The following is a 15,589-nucleotide window of genomic DNA, read 5'->3' on the forward strand; positions in this document are numbered from 1 at the left end:
GGCCCCTCACCTGGTGTGACGTCATGAGATACAGGTAGCCGGGGTCTGTGGGGTCAAACTGCATGATGTGATGCACGGGCTCCCCAGACGCCACCGTGAGCGCTTGCGTACTCACCACATGCATGGTCTCGTTCAGGTTGACCTGTAGAGGAAGGGCCATCAGGCAAGGCCGCCAGTGCCAGGCAAGAGGGGGGAGGAGGAGGGAGAGGGAGATCCAGGGTCTCAGCCCTTCCACAGGCACACATCGGGAGTCCCAGGGACACCCCATACTTTCACCTCGGTTGTTTCTCCGCCATGCAACCCTCACCCCCCACTCTTCTCCAGCTCCTCCCTGTGAATACAGGCCAGCGGTGTACTTTCCAGAACCTTCTCAGGGAGACTTTTTGGCATCATGGCTAGGAGCAAGGGCTTGAGTTTGAACTGGGGTTTTGGCATGTATAAGCTACACAAAGGCTCACAGCACACCCAGCATGCTTCCTCTCTGAGCCTCAGACAGCTTCATGGTGCAGGGGGAGAAGCACTCAGGTCACACAGTGAGTGGAGCAAGGCAGAGCCAGGCTCCATGCCCAAGGCACAAGTGGCCTACAGCTTTTCACTCAGGATTGCTGGGCCCCAGGCCAGCTCTGAGACCCCTCTGCGTGTCCCCTGAAGACCAGCCTGCCCGGTCCAGGCGTCTGCTGGGCAGAGAAGATCAGATTAGCAGCTCTGAGTCAATTAGACTGGGGCCTGGTGCACCAGCAGAGATGGGCTGAACAGCGCACGCTGCCCACTGGCAGTGGTTAGCGGCCCTGCCCTAGAGTGGGGAAATGGGGTTCAATTTTTCTCCAGGACATATGGGGCTCAGGGTCTAGGCACCATTAATGGCACCCTGGGGTGGAGGCAGGATTGAGGGCCCTCAGCAGTGCTGTTATCAGAGCTCCACTGCAGCTTACGGCCCTTAGTGAATGGGGAAACTGAGGCACGCTGCTGGCCAATGGCAGAAACATGAAGGCCACTGGGCCCGGGCCTGGCGATGCAGGCAAGAGGCGTCGCTGAGCTCCGTGCCCACGCTCCTCGCCTGAGCTCCCACCGTGCCTACCTTGAGGAGCCTCCCGTTGGCGGTGCCCAGAAAGACCACTGTGTAGTTGTTGACGCTGGCCACGGCCACCGCTGTGAGCCCCGGGGCCCGGAACACAGGCGAGGCCTTCAGGGGCTGCAGGACGGACAGCGGGTGCTGCAGGTGGGCGGCACCGCAGTCGAGCTGCTCCGACAGCAACTGGAGGGAAATGGCAGGTCAGACCTTGGCTCCAGAACTTTCTCCACTCCCTGCGTACACGGCTGGCTGGCTGGCTCTCAGGCCTGCGCCCTGCGTCAGCGTCTCGCTCGCTCCGATGTGGCATCCCGGGTTCCGAGCAGAGGCCCCGACACAAGCAGCACCTGTCCACCGCAGGCCTGGCCCTGGCCTCTGCTCTGGTCATGGGGCCACAGGGTGGGGAGCGGAGCAGGGTGGGGAGGGAGGGAGAGCGGCAGGGAGCTGGCAAGGCACTGGTAACCTGCCCCCGAAGAGACCTGGTGGCACGGGGGCTCTCGTGCCTGTGATCCCACTACTTGGGACGGGGGAGGCAAGAGGATCGCCTGAATCTGCGAGTTTGAACCCAGCCTGGTGGGGCAGGGAGACCCCCACTCCTCTGCCCAACATGAGCAGGCAGGCGGGGGAATCTACTTTTCCTGCCATACCCCTGCCGGGGTCAGGACCACCCCCATGGGCCAAGGCCCCCTGATGCCCTGGCCCTGGGCACAGAGGCATTCCCCCACATCTGCCCTCTTCACAGGTGGCCGAACCTGGGCCCGTGTGTTCCGGGGCGCAGACCTGCATCCACCTCAGCCTTCGGCGGCCAACGTCCCTCCCATAGCAAACTGACCCCTCCTCGAGGAGCCAGGCAACCACAGGGAGGCTGGCAGCCCCGGCCCCCGTCCAGGGGGTCCACACGTGGCCCTCGGAGGGGCAGGGACAGGGCTCGGGGAGCCCCTAAGGCAGAGCAGAGCTTCCTGTGCTTATCAGTGCACTCTGAGCCAGAGCCACCGGCGCCCAGCACACCCAGGTACCCAGCTAGTGGGCATAAAGGGACCCCTAAGCAGGACGTCCTTGTCCTGGGGTGAAGCAGGGGCCAAGCCCAAAGCAGCCTGTGGACAGTACCACACACAGGGCTCTGAGCTCTGTCTCCAGAGAGAGAGGGGGGGGGAGGGAGAGAGGGAGGGGGGAAAAGCAAGCCTACCATCTTTGACCCTCAGCGCCCTCCCTCCCTGACCTTCAGGCAGCCATCTTGCTCTTCAGACAATGCCCCGCCCCTCACTGCCTGGGTCCACGTGTGTTCCCTGCATATGTGATCTGAACATAGCAGCCACACGAGTCCTTTAAAACCACCTGGAAACTTCCAGTGGGTTGCAGGACGTGTGAAGTAAATCCTGGATCCCATCCCTCCCTCAGCCCCTGCCTGGCCTACCTTGGCCCTCGTGGCCCCTTCCCTACCTCAGCCACACTGCTGACCCCTGGTCACCTTGCTCTTGTCCCCTCGCCTACGGGGACTTGCTTCAAGACCCCCAAGGGTGCCTGACACTGTCCAGAGACGCTAGGTTATGTCCCCAAGGATGGAGCATCAGTTCCAAGTTCAGGGCGGCTCTGCCGAGAGCTGGCTTTAGCGCTCCTCCGTGCATTCTGCAAGCCGGAGGAAACACACCTCTGACGGCTCCTTTTATAAATCAGTCACAGTAAGATGACCGACGCTGACTAATCACAAAACAAAGCAAGCAGGGCAGGTGTAGGGGAGGCCGAGGCAGGCGGATTGCAAATTCAAGGCCAGCCATGGAGAAGCTCATCACAGGATCCTGTATTCAAAACAAAAGCACTGGGGGCTGGAGTCCACTCAGGAAGGAATGTGGAGGACTGCGGTGTGAAGCCAGCCTGGGCAGAAAACCGAGGCCACTTCTCCCAAATAACCAGCAAAACAACAACAACGAAACCAAACCAGGGAGGCGGGAGAGATGTGCTTCCAGCAGGCAGGGGCTGCGTTCAATCCAGTGCCTCACGCAGTCTCTGTCACCATCACACCACACAGTCAGTGTGGATGATTCTTGCTCAGCTCTTGTTACGTGAGGAATAAGACCATCTCACTTAAGGGGACATGCCGCTTCTCTGGCGTGGCTGAGCCATCTCCACCACACGGCTGCACTCTGGGGTGGTGAGAATGGCAGCAGTTAACGGCAGTGGCCCGGGGACACTGAATCTCATGACCAGGGTGGCACACAGTGATGGCTGCGTGGGCAGCTCATACTGCATGGCAGCGCCGGACAGGAGGCGAGTCCCCTGCCCCCACGCACACGAGGCTGGAGTGGGACCGCATGAGGTTTCATCGTGGGAACAGCAAACAACTGAAAAACTCTGGATTGTTTGCTTCTAGAATCTTCCATTTAATATTCTGGGACCTCAGCTGACCAAGGGCAAATGAAACGGTGGAAAGAGAAACCACAGATGACGACGGGGAGGGGAGAACCCCCACCGAGGCTCCTTCCCTTCTGCTTGGTCCTGTGTGTGTCCCAGCGGGCAGCTGGCTGAGGTGGGCACTGGGCTGTCTCCCAGGCTGGCTCCCCTTTAGCCATCCTGCAGCCCCACAAGGGGTGAGGGGTCTTGGCCAGCTCACGGGAGGACGGGGAAGGCACTTCCTGCAAGTTATATAACTTCTCTTCACTGAATATGGATTACTTGCGTCATTAAATAATAAGTTGCTTTAAAGTTACAGCTGTAAACTCTGGGGTGGGGGATGAGCTCTGGGAGGGGAGACCTGGGGACCTTGGATGGCATTTGGGGGTTTCCTGCTCTGAATCCTCCATGGGGGGCCCAGTGCAGCCAGAGTAGGGGTCCTGGGAAAAGCCAGGCCTGGCGGGGTGATTTGTGGGCCACAGCAGCAGGAGGAGGGGCTGGGAGCCGGCTGGGAGCCCAGCTCTCGCCTGCCTGCCCTGACGTTCACAAGCCATTAATTCTGTGCGCGAGGAATTTTCTAAAAAGCCTTTACCCCAACTTTTTCCCCCCTTATCCTAAAAATAAAATCTAAAAAAAAAAAATTAAAGGGGAATCTGAGGTGTCTCAGGCCGCAAGCCAACTTGCTTGGACAGAAGCTGGATGACCATGCCCCAGGCCTAGACAACTGGGAAATGCTCCCCCCCCCCATGTCCCTGCTCCCAGTAGGAATTACAAGCCCAGGAAGGGGACAAGGGCCAGGACTGTAGACCAGCAGCCATGGTGCGCGTGGCCCAGCGTCACTCTAGGGTCACAGTGCTCTGTCCTGTGGGGTCACCCACAATTCCTCCCCATAGTCCATGGGGCAGCGACTGCAGGCCAGCCCCCAGCAGCCCGGCCCCTCTGGTCCCCAGGGATCACCCTCTCTGAGCGCAGCCCGCACCCACCATCTCCAGTCTGGCACTGTGGACCTTCGCGACTGGGGCTTACCAACAGAGACAGCGCCAGGCCGCTAGCTTTGGTTTCCCTACGAGCCTTCATCTACCCTCCCTTAAAATGGGCTAACCAATGGTCACAGATCCCTGATGCTTTCTGAGGGCAGGCTGTCCCCTCCTCATCAAGCTGGCTGCCTCCACTCAAACCACTAAAACTCTGACGTGTCAATCTTACTACCAACTGGGTCTGTGTTGATGCCCGCCATGGCCAGCTGGAGGGGCAAGCGCAGCCCCCACCAGCCCCAGGGCCTCTGCAGATAGCACTCTCAGGGGTGGGGTCCTTGGAGGGCACCCCCAGCTTGCACAGCCACAGTCCTGTCCTGAACAGGCAGGCACTTGTGCCCGGCTAAGGGGCTGGGGCACAGCCTCCAGAGGGGGCAGGCATGCATTTTTTTTTCTTTTGGCAAGCTTGGCATTAGAGGCAACTTGGGACTGCGGAGAGCACTGGCTGAGTTAATGTGGAGTTCAGTGGGAAGTAATGTTTCTACGCGGGCCTCCGCCTGGACAAATGGGCCGTGGTAATGTAAGACGTTAGCAGTGGGGAGCGGGGGAGGGGTACAGGCACTGTCAGTGTGTCTTCGCAGTTTTCCTGTGAATCTAAAATTATCTCAGAATAAAGCAATTATTTAAAGAAAGAAAGAAGCTGAGTCTGGTTGAGCACACCTGAGAGTTCAAGTCCACCCTGTGCTACAGAACAAGGCTCTACCTAAGGCAAAAGCAAGGGGGAAAACAAGTCCCAAACGTTAACTGCTGCTCTGCAGCTGAACACCCCTCCCCTCCCCGCTCCTGGTCAGCTGGCCTCCCAGCCCTCAAGGCCCAGCTCTGTGGCCCTGGCCTCCGTGGCCTGGGCCCCTTGATCCTGGCCAAGTGGTCCTCAACTGGAACAGAGCACATGGGGTCCGCTGGGCCCTGTCTCCTTCAGGCAGGGGGACCTAGGGGACAGGACGGGGAGCGGGTGGGAGCTGGAGAGGGCGCACAAGTCTTGTGATGGATGCATGGAGAGAGTCCTGCAAAGCCAGCCGTGCAGGGCCCGCCCTCCAGGCATGGACTGTCCATTTTGCCTGCAACATCCTGGCTCTGAGCTCCAGCTCCCCCTCTTCAGAACAGGCTGCCTCTCGATGCTGTCAGAGGCCCGGACAGAGGGGTTCTGTGCAGAGCGCTACCCCTCAGCTGCCTGTGAACCAGACGTTTTACAGACAAGGAAACTGAGGTCCAGATGTGCAGAGCCTCCCTGCGCCGCCCTGGGGAGGGCACCTGGGCTGGGTGAGTGCTGAGTGCAGGGTAGGCACAGGACCGCTAGACCTTCAGAAGGCGGCCGGGCTGGTTGTTTGGTCTGCTGTTCTGCCCTCCCCCTCTGTCCCAGCCCCTCCTGGCGCACACTCTGAGGGGTGCTGACGCTTGTGGTACTCACTTGGAACATCTCCCATGCCACTTGTCCCCTGCAAGGGCCAGGTGGGAGAAGCTTGACAGGGCTGCCTCTGGGGCCCTGGCCCGGGTCACACTGGGCTCTCACTCTCCTGTCCACCCGCACCCTATGGGAATCCAGACTCAGCGGGTGCCATGCACTGCCAGGGCAAATGTCAGACTGGTTCAGAGGTGACACCAGTCCTGCCAGGCTGGGCCAGCTCTCTAAGACGGACACAGTGCCATCAGACCAGGGCAGCGGGGGCAGTTGTTTGGCCTTTTGTGGGCTGCCTCTGCCCCCCACTGAGTGGATATTCCCCTGTAGTAAAGGAAATGGAAGCCAGGGGGAGAGGCAGCCCCCAGGGATGCTCCTGCCAGAGGCTGGACCCGAACCTGGGGTGGGCAGGTTGACTCAGGGGGCCTGCGTTCCATGGTCAGATCCACACGCAGCTCCTGGAAACTCAGTATGGGGAAGGTCCAGCTAGAAAGTCAGAGAAACTGAGGCCCACGGAGGCACAGCTACTCCTAGAGGACTGGGCCACCTCAAACGGAGGCCAGCGGGGGAGGGAGAAGAGCCTAGCCGGGGAAGATGATGGACATCCGCCAACCCCAATCAGGGCAGCAGCCTCTCCTCAAGGCCACTCCCCACCCCCTGTTATTTACTGATCACAGTAAGAAGTAAGTGGAAAGTGCAGAGCCAGTCCCTGGGGCCTTGCGGCCTCTAATGCAGCTGCAGGCTCCAGCTCCCGCCCGTTCCTGCTGTGATTTATCTATCAGGTTTCAGGGCAGGGGTGGTGGACTGGCAGAGGGGCATCCAGTGTGGGGGTAGATGGGCTGTGTGGGCTTCTGCTGGCTCAGGCCCGGACAGCCTGTTTGGCTGGGCTTTTGTGAGAGAGAAAAAAACCCAAAACCAAAAAACCAAAAGCTCTGCTCAGGGTAACCAGGACCAACTCCACGAGGCTGGCTTGGGGACTCGGGGGGCCGGCCTCCCCCCACGGGGACAGCTGGCCGTCAGCCTGGATGTACCGCTGGAGTCACCTGGTCCAGCCACAGCCAGGCCCCTTCCCGCACCTGTGGGCATTGGGAGGGCACAGAATCAAAACAGCGGCCCCCTCCCATGGCTGACTGCAGTACCCTGAGGCTCCGTCCATGCCTTCACCCCCAGGCCCAGCAGGGCGAGTACTGCTCTGATGCCCCCATCTCCAGGACACCCAGCCTCTTCAGTCCAACATGGCACGAGGGACAGTGCCCCAGCTCTCTGAGGCCCCAGTGGACAGGGATGGAGTGTGGCTCGCCTCTTTGGGGGGCATCACATCACAAGGTCAGGCCCCTCCCATTCTCCCCCACTCTAGAGGACCCTCCCCCCCCAGAAGCACAAATGACACATGTTAAGGTGACAAGCTCAGGCTTGGTGACAGTGTCCTAGCTCCTCTTCCTGCCCATGGTGTGGCCCTGGCTTCACCTCCTATGAACTGGAGAACCATCAGATCCTTCACAGGAAGGGGCTATGCGCTCACAGTGCCACGGCAGTGGCCATGCAAGAGCTACCTTGCCACACCTGAGACGGGGAAACTGAGGCCTAGAGAGGGAAGGGGCTGTCTTCCCAGGGCTCAGGGTCCTCTCCCCCCGCCCCCCAGCTCTGGTCTCATGCACTGAGCCGTGGCACAGAAGGCCAGGGGAGGACATGGGCTCGGCCGGAAGGCACAGGGAGGGAAGTGAAGGTGGCACCAATGCCACCTTCCAGCAGGGCCGGGACGCACCCCAGCTCCACGTGCCTGGAGACCCGTGGACTCTGCGTTCACAGAGACGCAGGACCTCATGCACCATCTGCACACAGGCTGGTGAGGATCTGCCCTTCCGACGGGGGCACTACTTGCTTTTGGGTTTGTTTGCTTTGTGACAGGCTCTAGCTCTGTAGCCCAGGTTGGCCTTGCATACACTATTCTCCTGTCTCCGCTCTCTCCTGAGAGCTGCGGTTACAAGCAGGCACCACCAGAGCCCACTAAGACACGGCACTTTGGGAGCGGGGCTCAGTCAAGTGGCCCCCTGGCCCTGGATGCCCTCAGGGTAGCCACAGCACCCTGCTCCCCACCTGCGGCCGCACCTGGCCTCCACCAGGCCCCCAGGGAGATATTGTCACAGACAGGCCACCAAATAACCACATCCCAGACCCAGGGGACCTGCAGCTCCGGGCCGACTACCCAGCAGGCGCAGGCCCAGAGACTCCACAGCCAGCCAGCAGCCCGCAGTCTGTAATCCCAGTCTCCAGCTGTGTGTCCCTTCCCCTCTCCGGGCCTCAGTACTGTCCCTTAGCTGTTTTCACTCAAGACTAGTGCTCTACCACTTGGGCCAGTCCTGGGCTTGAGCTCAGGGCCTGAGCACTGTCCTTGGACTTTCTCAAGGCTAGAGCTCTACCACTTGAGCCTCAGCACCACTTCCGGCTTTTTTTTCTATATATGTGGTACCAAGGAATCGAACCCGGGTCTTCATGCATGCTAGGCAAGCACTCTACCACTAGGCCACACTCCTGGCCCCATTTCTGGCTTTTTGGTCTTTCTTTGGACTCACAGACTTTCCTGCCCTGGCTGGCTGACATCTCCGCCTCCTGAGTAGCTAAGATTCTAGGCGTGAGCCATCTCTAAACAGAGGCGGTAAGGATGGCTGTCTGAGAAGCGCTAAGCCGAGCGTGCTGGAGTCTGGGCCGAGAACTTGTCCAGCACTCATGAAGACCTGGGCTCAGTCCCCAGCAAGTGAGTATAGGCTTGTGCCACACACGCATGCCTGTGCACACGCAAGCACACGCTCTCTCTCAGACACTGCAGCCTCCTTACCACACCCTTCCACCTTGCCTCACCCCTAACCCTCCACAGCCTGCTTTGATCTCTGCTCCAGCTCCTAACCCACTCACCTCTGAGCACCTCCCCTGTTCTGCACACCTAGCTCCGTTCTCAGCTCCTCTCTCTCTCTCTCTGCACCTGCCATTTCCTGGGCCCTGTGTGTGAGGTTTTTATCTACCCACATCCTTGGAAGCAGGCACTGGCTCTTGTCTAGGATGAGAAAGCCTGGGGTTCAGAGAGAGCAAATGCCTGACTCTGAGTCACACAGCCTGACGTTAGATGACACCTTTATCCCCACTCGCCCGGGACCTCTCTCTGCCAACTCAGCTGAGCCCTGCCTCATTCTTGCCGAGGGTCTCTGCGGACGCTTTGGCTCTGGGCACTCACTCCCAACCCCTGCTGGAGCAGAAAGCCCAGCTTGGCAACGCTTGCCTCCACCCTCTGCTGATGCAGAAAATACCTTCCTGGCACGTGCACCCACCCACCGCATGCCAGCCTAAAACTGCCTCCGGGCTTTTTCTACCTTTACTATAAAAAGACACCTTGAGAACGCAGCCCTGGCACTCGCCGGTCGTGTTTCTTGTGATGTGAACACACAATGTTATGGTCATTCAAAGGCTGCGTCAGGGAAGGGAGTCTCGGTCTTGGCTGGCCCCCACTTTGCTGGGTTAACCCTTGGCCTCAGTTTCCCCACTGAGGTGCTCTCCTGTCAAACAGGCTGTGTCCTGAGGAAAGAGACCCCTGCAGGGGGTGGGAGGTTCATTTCTTTTCTTCTCTGAGACAAAGTCTGTAGAGTCCAAGCTGACCTTGAACTTGCTATCTTCCTATCTCTGAAGGCCTGCACCACCATACAAGGCAAATTCCTTCCCTCGATTTCTCTTATAAAATATCCTAGGAAGCCCCAAGTATGCTATAACAACTGAGGACAAAGTTAGGGTCCTCCAAAAGTTGGGAACCCAGTGTCTCCCCCTCTAAGGGCTCTCGGCAGCCCACCACAACAGCACAGATTCATCCCCTGCCTGCGGGAGTGTTGCCTGCAGGGTGAGAAGCAGGGGTGGTGGGGATGCCCAAGCCCCAGGGAGGCCTGCGGCAGGGGCAGCTCCAGAGACACTGGAGGACGCAGCAGTGGAGGTGAAGTAGCCCCGTCATGGAAAGAGAGGTCCTGCTCCACGCCCAGCCCCACTCGTCCCAGCCGGTGCCACACAAGAACTCCAGGGCCAAACCCAGCTGTCCCCAGAGGCTGCAGCTTCTCTCCTCTCTCCCCATCCTGTCCTCTGAGGTCTGAGGGCCCCCCCCCCCGCTTCCCTCCAGACCTTCACCCCAGTCCACATCTGACTGGGCACAAAGCAAGCACAAGAAATCTTTGCAAAAGAAGAGGGGCCCTCCCACCTCCATCCCTCCCTCTCCCCGCTACCCTCCCACAGACTTTCTAAAAGAATTTCCAGCCACCCCAGCAACGGGCAGCCGTCTGCTGCGTGCCCCAGGTCTTCCCCCACCCCTGCTCGTTCCCATGAAGTCTCCTTGCCACCCCAGCCTGCACAGGAGAAGGCAGGGACCCCTGTACCTCCCCACTCCCTGGGCGGATGTGCGGATGCCCGGACAGCTTACTCAGCACCCACCCTTTTCCCAGGCTTCCTCCCCCCACTCTCACCATGCTGACCACCCCTGTAGGTCCTCTAGCTGCCCGGCCACCTCCCTCTCCAGGCCTCTGCCCGGCACTCTCCCGGCACAGGCCCCTGCCTCCTTGTCCTCTGGCTTTCCCAGCTTCCTCCAGCTCAACCACCGCTTCCCAGGCCTCCCGTGACAGCACTCATGACCCTGCAAGCCTCAGGCCTGGCTTCGGGTCACTGTACCGCCCCCCTGAGGGCAGAAAGCCGGAGTCTCTGGGGATGCCTTAGTTAAATGCTCAGGGTCCTTTCCCGGGGGTAGGGGAGGGGGTGACTACAGGTGGGACAGGGTGGGGTTCGTTCTGCAGAACAAACCAAGTGAAGATACTGCCTGCTGTCCAGTTCCAAGCCCAGAGCCATGCCAACCACGCTCCCTGGGGCGACAGGATCATCTTACTGTTTGTGGCACCCAGAATTCCAACCTTTGTCACCAGGGGTGTCCCCATGGTCCTTCCTTTGCAGAGGATAAATAGAAGCTCAGAGGTTATTGTGCCCAAGACTGCCCCCCCCCAGGACAGGTGACGGAGCAGACGCAAATCACATGCATTATCAAAATGCAAGCAGTACCCCACCTGTCCCCCATCCATCCCCCAACTGGCACCCACCCCAGGTGGCTATTTTAGCCTGTGCCCACGCTGCTGCTGGGGCCACCCTGCAAGGGCCTTGGCGGGGCACCTGGGTGACCTGGGATGGAAGGCCTTGGTCACCGTGCCCCTGGGGCAGTTATCTCTGAAGAGGCCCTGCCCCCTCCTGGAAGGACTCTTCTCCCCCAGCCAACCGCAGCAGGGTGAGTCACTGACCAGTGTGTGTGGGGGGGAAACGCTAGGGCCATGGGAACCAGGCCAGTCCTTGCCAGAGGGGGAGTGGACAGCTGTGGAACCCCACAAACCAACTCAGCAAGGGGCCAGCACAGGCAGGCTCTGCCCAGAGTGGCCTGGAAGGAGGCCACTGGGCTTCACGAGGCCTCCTGGTTTTCCTTCCAGCCCCAGATCCCCAGGGCCAAAGAGCCACATGGGGCTCGTGGCCACAGTGGAGGCAGCATTGAGCCCGGCCTTGGAGCCTCTGGGGGATGGTGCGCCCTTCACTCACGTGGCCTTTCACGTGGGGCTGACAGTGGCGGGCGACATGGGAGGGCACCTCAGACAGGCCCCAGTACTGAGTGGCCCACTGGGAAGAAGGGATCCCAGGAGAGCCTGGCCATCGCTGCAGGCCTCCAAGAAGGGACAGGGCAGGGCTCAAGGGACTCGGTGGTTACCCCAGGCTAGGTCTAGCATTTTGCAATGCCGGGCATCATGTCAGGGCCTCATGACTCAAGGCCGCTGGCAGAAGTGCCTCTTGTGGTGTGCAAGCCGCCTCTCTTCCTCAACCAACACACAGCGGCCCTGCCCCAGTCCCCGTGCCACTGCCCACCTCAGACACGGGGCCAGTGCACACCCATGCCCCTCCTCACTCTTCCCGGGCCTCCCAGCCCTGCCTCTGCTCACAGTGGCTACCTGAGCCCTCCAGAGCCCCCACCACCCTGGGCTGGCGGGCAGCAAAGCCCCACACAGAATCACACAGGCACTGAGGCCAGTCTACCTTCAACTCCCACCTCCGCCAGGTCTCAGGGGGGGCAGTCCTGAGCCTGTTTATTAACCTCTCTGTGCCTGTTGATCTGTGCAATGGGTGTGAGAGCAGGAGGACACCCACAGCAGGGACTCACACAACACACAGTGTGAACTCTGGCTCCGCAGGGCCAGGTACACTGCTACGTGCTCAGGATTTGCTGAGTGGGCAGAGTAAGTTGGCCTCACACTGGCTTGTCCACCGCTTGACAGGGCATGCGGGCACCTCTCCACCCGCCAGCCCCAACTCAGGGGCACCCATGTTAATGGACATAGCAGGTGTCACCAAGGGCCGCGGTGCACACCTGTAATTCCAGCAGCCCGCCCCACCTGTGCACACACCTGCCCGGTGTGCAATCGTAACCAAGAGGCTCACAGAGCTGACATCACACCCTCGGCGTGGCGGGCAGCCCCTTGCTCTGTGCTCTGCACACACCTGTGCCCCCCCCCCCTCGGTGCACGCTTGGCTGTATGTGATCCCTCTAGGAAGCACGGGGTATTGCTGGCAACCTGGACTCTCCTGGTAGACTTGGAAGGCACACCCGTGACCCCACTGGTGCCTGAGCCATCACAGGTGGTCGGTCAGCTGCATCCCGGGGGCACACAAGCCTGGGTCCCCCAGCTCACCCGGACGCCCACGGCGCGGGTTCCCCTCCCTCCCGTCCACCCCCGGGCCCCACCCGTCCGGAGCCGCGCCCTGCGTACCTGGATGTTGGGCTTGGGCTCGCAGGTCGGCCCGCTGCCCTGCACCACGCTGTCGAGCACGGCCACCACGTCGGGCGCGGGCGCCACGAAGCAGGAGGTGCGCGCGGCGCGGATGGCGGCGTGCACGTCGGCGAAGCGGAAGGCGCAGAGCGCGGCCGGGGCGGCGGCGCGGGCCGCGGGGCCGCTCGGGGTGCGCTCGAAGACGGCGAAGAGCAGCTCGCGCTCGGGGAAGACGGACACCAGGCGGCTGTAGAGGTCGCCGCGGCCCGCGCCGCCCGCGCACTGCAGGCCGAGCTGCACGTAGGACTCGGTGAGCTTCTCGGGGTCGCCGTCGGCGGCGCGGGGCAGGCAGATGCGCGCCAGCAGGCTCCGCGCCTGGCTGTCCTTGTCGCCCGCGCGCGCCTCGCTGTTGAGCGCCAGGTAGGCGTAGGGCTCGGCGCCGGGCGGCGGCGCGGGCGGGTGCAGGAAGGCGCGCACGAAGCCCAGCTTGTGCTGCTCCTTGGCGCCCTGCTTGATCTTGAAGATGTTGTCGTCGGAGGGGTTGAGGTCGTAGGTGAAGAGCTTGGCCGGGTCGCCGCTCGCGTCCAGGGAGCGGATGGAGATCTCGGGCGTGTTCTCGAAGCGGTGGTCCTCCAGGCTGTTGTTGCGCGGGAAGAAGGCGCTGCCGAAGCCCGTGAACGTGGCGCCCACCAGCAGACGGCTGCCCGCGGCGCCGGCGGCGGGCGGCAGCACCAGCCCCACGGTGGACGCGTTCGGGTGGTTGGCGGCCACGTTGAGCATGCTGGGGAACACGCTGACGGGCGCGGCGGGCGGCGCGGCGGGCGGGAAGTGCACGGCCAGGGCCGAGATGTTGCCCCGGCGCCGCAGCTGGCAGAAGCCCTGGTAGATGGTGCCGCACGCGACCACCAGGCCCTGGCCGGGGTCCAGCTGCAGGATCTTGTTGTAGTTGTCGGTCAGGCGCCGCGGGTGCCCGCACGAGGACTGCGGGAGCTGCGGGGCGTGACACAGCGGGTTGTCGGCCACCGGGCCCACGGCCGCCTCGGCCTCCAGGCTCAGGTTGGCGCCCGACAGCTGGTACAGGCGGTTGACGGCCGCCAGGTACACGGTGCCCGCCGCGCCGTCCAGGACGAAGTTGTTGGTGGGCGTGGGCGAGGGGAAGCGGCGCTGGATCTCCAGGGCGCCGACCCGCGCCGCCCCCGGCAGCAGCAGCGGCAGCAGCAGCAGCAGCAGCGGCAGCGGCGACGGCGGCGGGCACGGCGAGGCGCCCCTCGGGCCCGGGGAGGGCGGGCGCGGCGGCGGCCGGGTAGGCGCGGCGGCCCGGGCGCTAGGGGCTGCGCCGCCCGCGGCGCGACGAGCCATCCGGGCGAGCGCGGGCTGCGCGGCGCGGCGAGTGCATGGGGCGCGGCGCGGCCGGGAGCCGGGAGCCCGGAGGCGGCGAGAGGCGGGGGGCGGGCCCGGGCCGCGAGGCGCTTCCTGCCCGCGCTCGCCGCCCCCGGCCCCGGCGCCCCGGCCCGGCTCAGCCGCGCGGCACAGCCCGGGGGCGGGGCGGGGAGGAGGCCACGCCCCCTGTCGGCCCCGCCCCCGGTGACCACGCCCTCCCGCGGCCCCGCCCCCGGCCCGCCCCGCTGTCGGAGGTCGCCGCCCCGCCGCCTCCCCGGACCTCGGGCGGCCGCCGGCTGCGTCCCCCGCGTGGCCTCGCCACTTCGCCCCGGCCTGGCCCTCCTGCTCTCCCGCTTCTTCCCGGTCCGCCCCGCGTCCGTCCGTGCCCGTGCGTGCGGCCGTGGCTGCCCCTCGCCTCTCCTCCCCCCGACGCCGCCTCGCCCAGCCCCGCCCCGCGCCGCTCCCCGCGCCCCCGGCCCGCTCCCCACTCCTCCCCCGGAGCGCGCACCGCTCCCGGCGCCTCTCAGGCCACGGGGGGCCTCGGGCACTGTCGAGGCCCTGGCACCTCCTCCGAGGCCAGCCAGACCCGGGCGCAGCCCTGGAGGCGCTGAGGCAGCAGAGTCAGCGGTGGAGACTTGGGCTCGGATAACAGAACCAGGAGGTCACTGGGGGGGGGGGGGAACATGTCCCCCCCCAGGCTGGGGGCGCAGGCCGGGCAGGCCCACACCCAGAGCCACCCTGGTCCCCGCGGCAGTGGCCCTCCAAGCAGTGCCTCGCCCTACAGTGCAGCCGGCTCTTGGTCCAGGCTTGGGAAGGACCTAACACCCTTCTGGCTTTCGAGGGAGACCTCCCCCCCCCCCAAGGAGCAGGCAGGCCCTGGGACCCGGGCCTAGGGGTTCCCAGCGCCCTGGCAGCCTGTCATGGCTGGCCCTGCTCCAAGGAGGTGCCCCTGGACGCACATGGCACCCTCCGTGGTCAGCCCTGCCCTGCCATTTCACAAAGAGGGAAACTGAGGCCCCAGTGAGACACAGGTCCCAGTACATGGCTCCCGGGGACAGCCAGTGACCCAAGTGTTGTCCTGGCTCCGGCCTCTCAGGATGGGTCTTACCAGACCTCTGTGTGCTACGGGTGGGTCTGGTGACCCCTACGCTGAATTGAGGCCTGGCCTCTGCCTGGTCCTACCCAACAGAAAGGAAGAGCAGGGGTTTTTAGTAGCCACAGCGTTGGGGCTGGCAGGAAACAGTGGACCTACAGCCACCCCACTTCTGGACCCCACCCCTCACCCCTCTGCCACTGCCTGCCTCCTTCGACTCCTTGCATGCCCGAATCTTGTCATAGATTTGATGGCCGAACAGGAAATTGGACTCCCTCCCTCCCCCCAAGAAAAAGAGGAACCTTGCCATCCAGGCTAAGTCAGGGGACCTCTTCCACCTTTGGATGGGAGGCCATGTTGTACCCCCCTGGAGGCTACTGAGCAGAGGCCCCTGGGGTCCCCTCTGGCCCC

General features: G+C 62.8%; 1 protein-coding gene across 1 annotated transcript in view; it reads right to left on the reverse strand.

Annotated features, from left to right (window-relative positions):
• The window catches only part of Plxnd1 (plexin D1), a 35,476-nt gene extending 21,409 nt beyond the window's left edge, over positions 1-14,067 (reverse strand). The window contains exons 1-3 of the mRNA XM_090323988.1: positions 12,706-14,067; positions 1,079-1,255; positions 11-142 (exon numbers count right to left, since the gene is read on the reverse strand). Of these exons, the coding sequence (XP_090180114.1) occupies positions 11-142; positions 1,079-1,255; positions 12,706-14,064 (1,668 nt within the window). The 5' untranslated portion in view covers positions 14,065-14,067. The remainder of the gene's footprint in view (positions 1-10; positions 143-1,078; positions 1,256-12,705) is intronic.
• Positions 14,068-15,589: the final 1,522 nt, after the last annotated feature.

This window comes from Megascapheus bottae, chromosome 33 (assembly GCF_031878675.1).
Source record: "Megascapheus bottae isolate mThoBot1 chromosome 33, mThoBot2.hap1, whole genome shotgun sequence".
NCBI classification, from domain to species: Eukaryota; Metazoa; Chordata; class Mammalia; order Rodentia; family Geomyidae; genus Megascapheus; species Megascapheus bottae.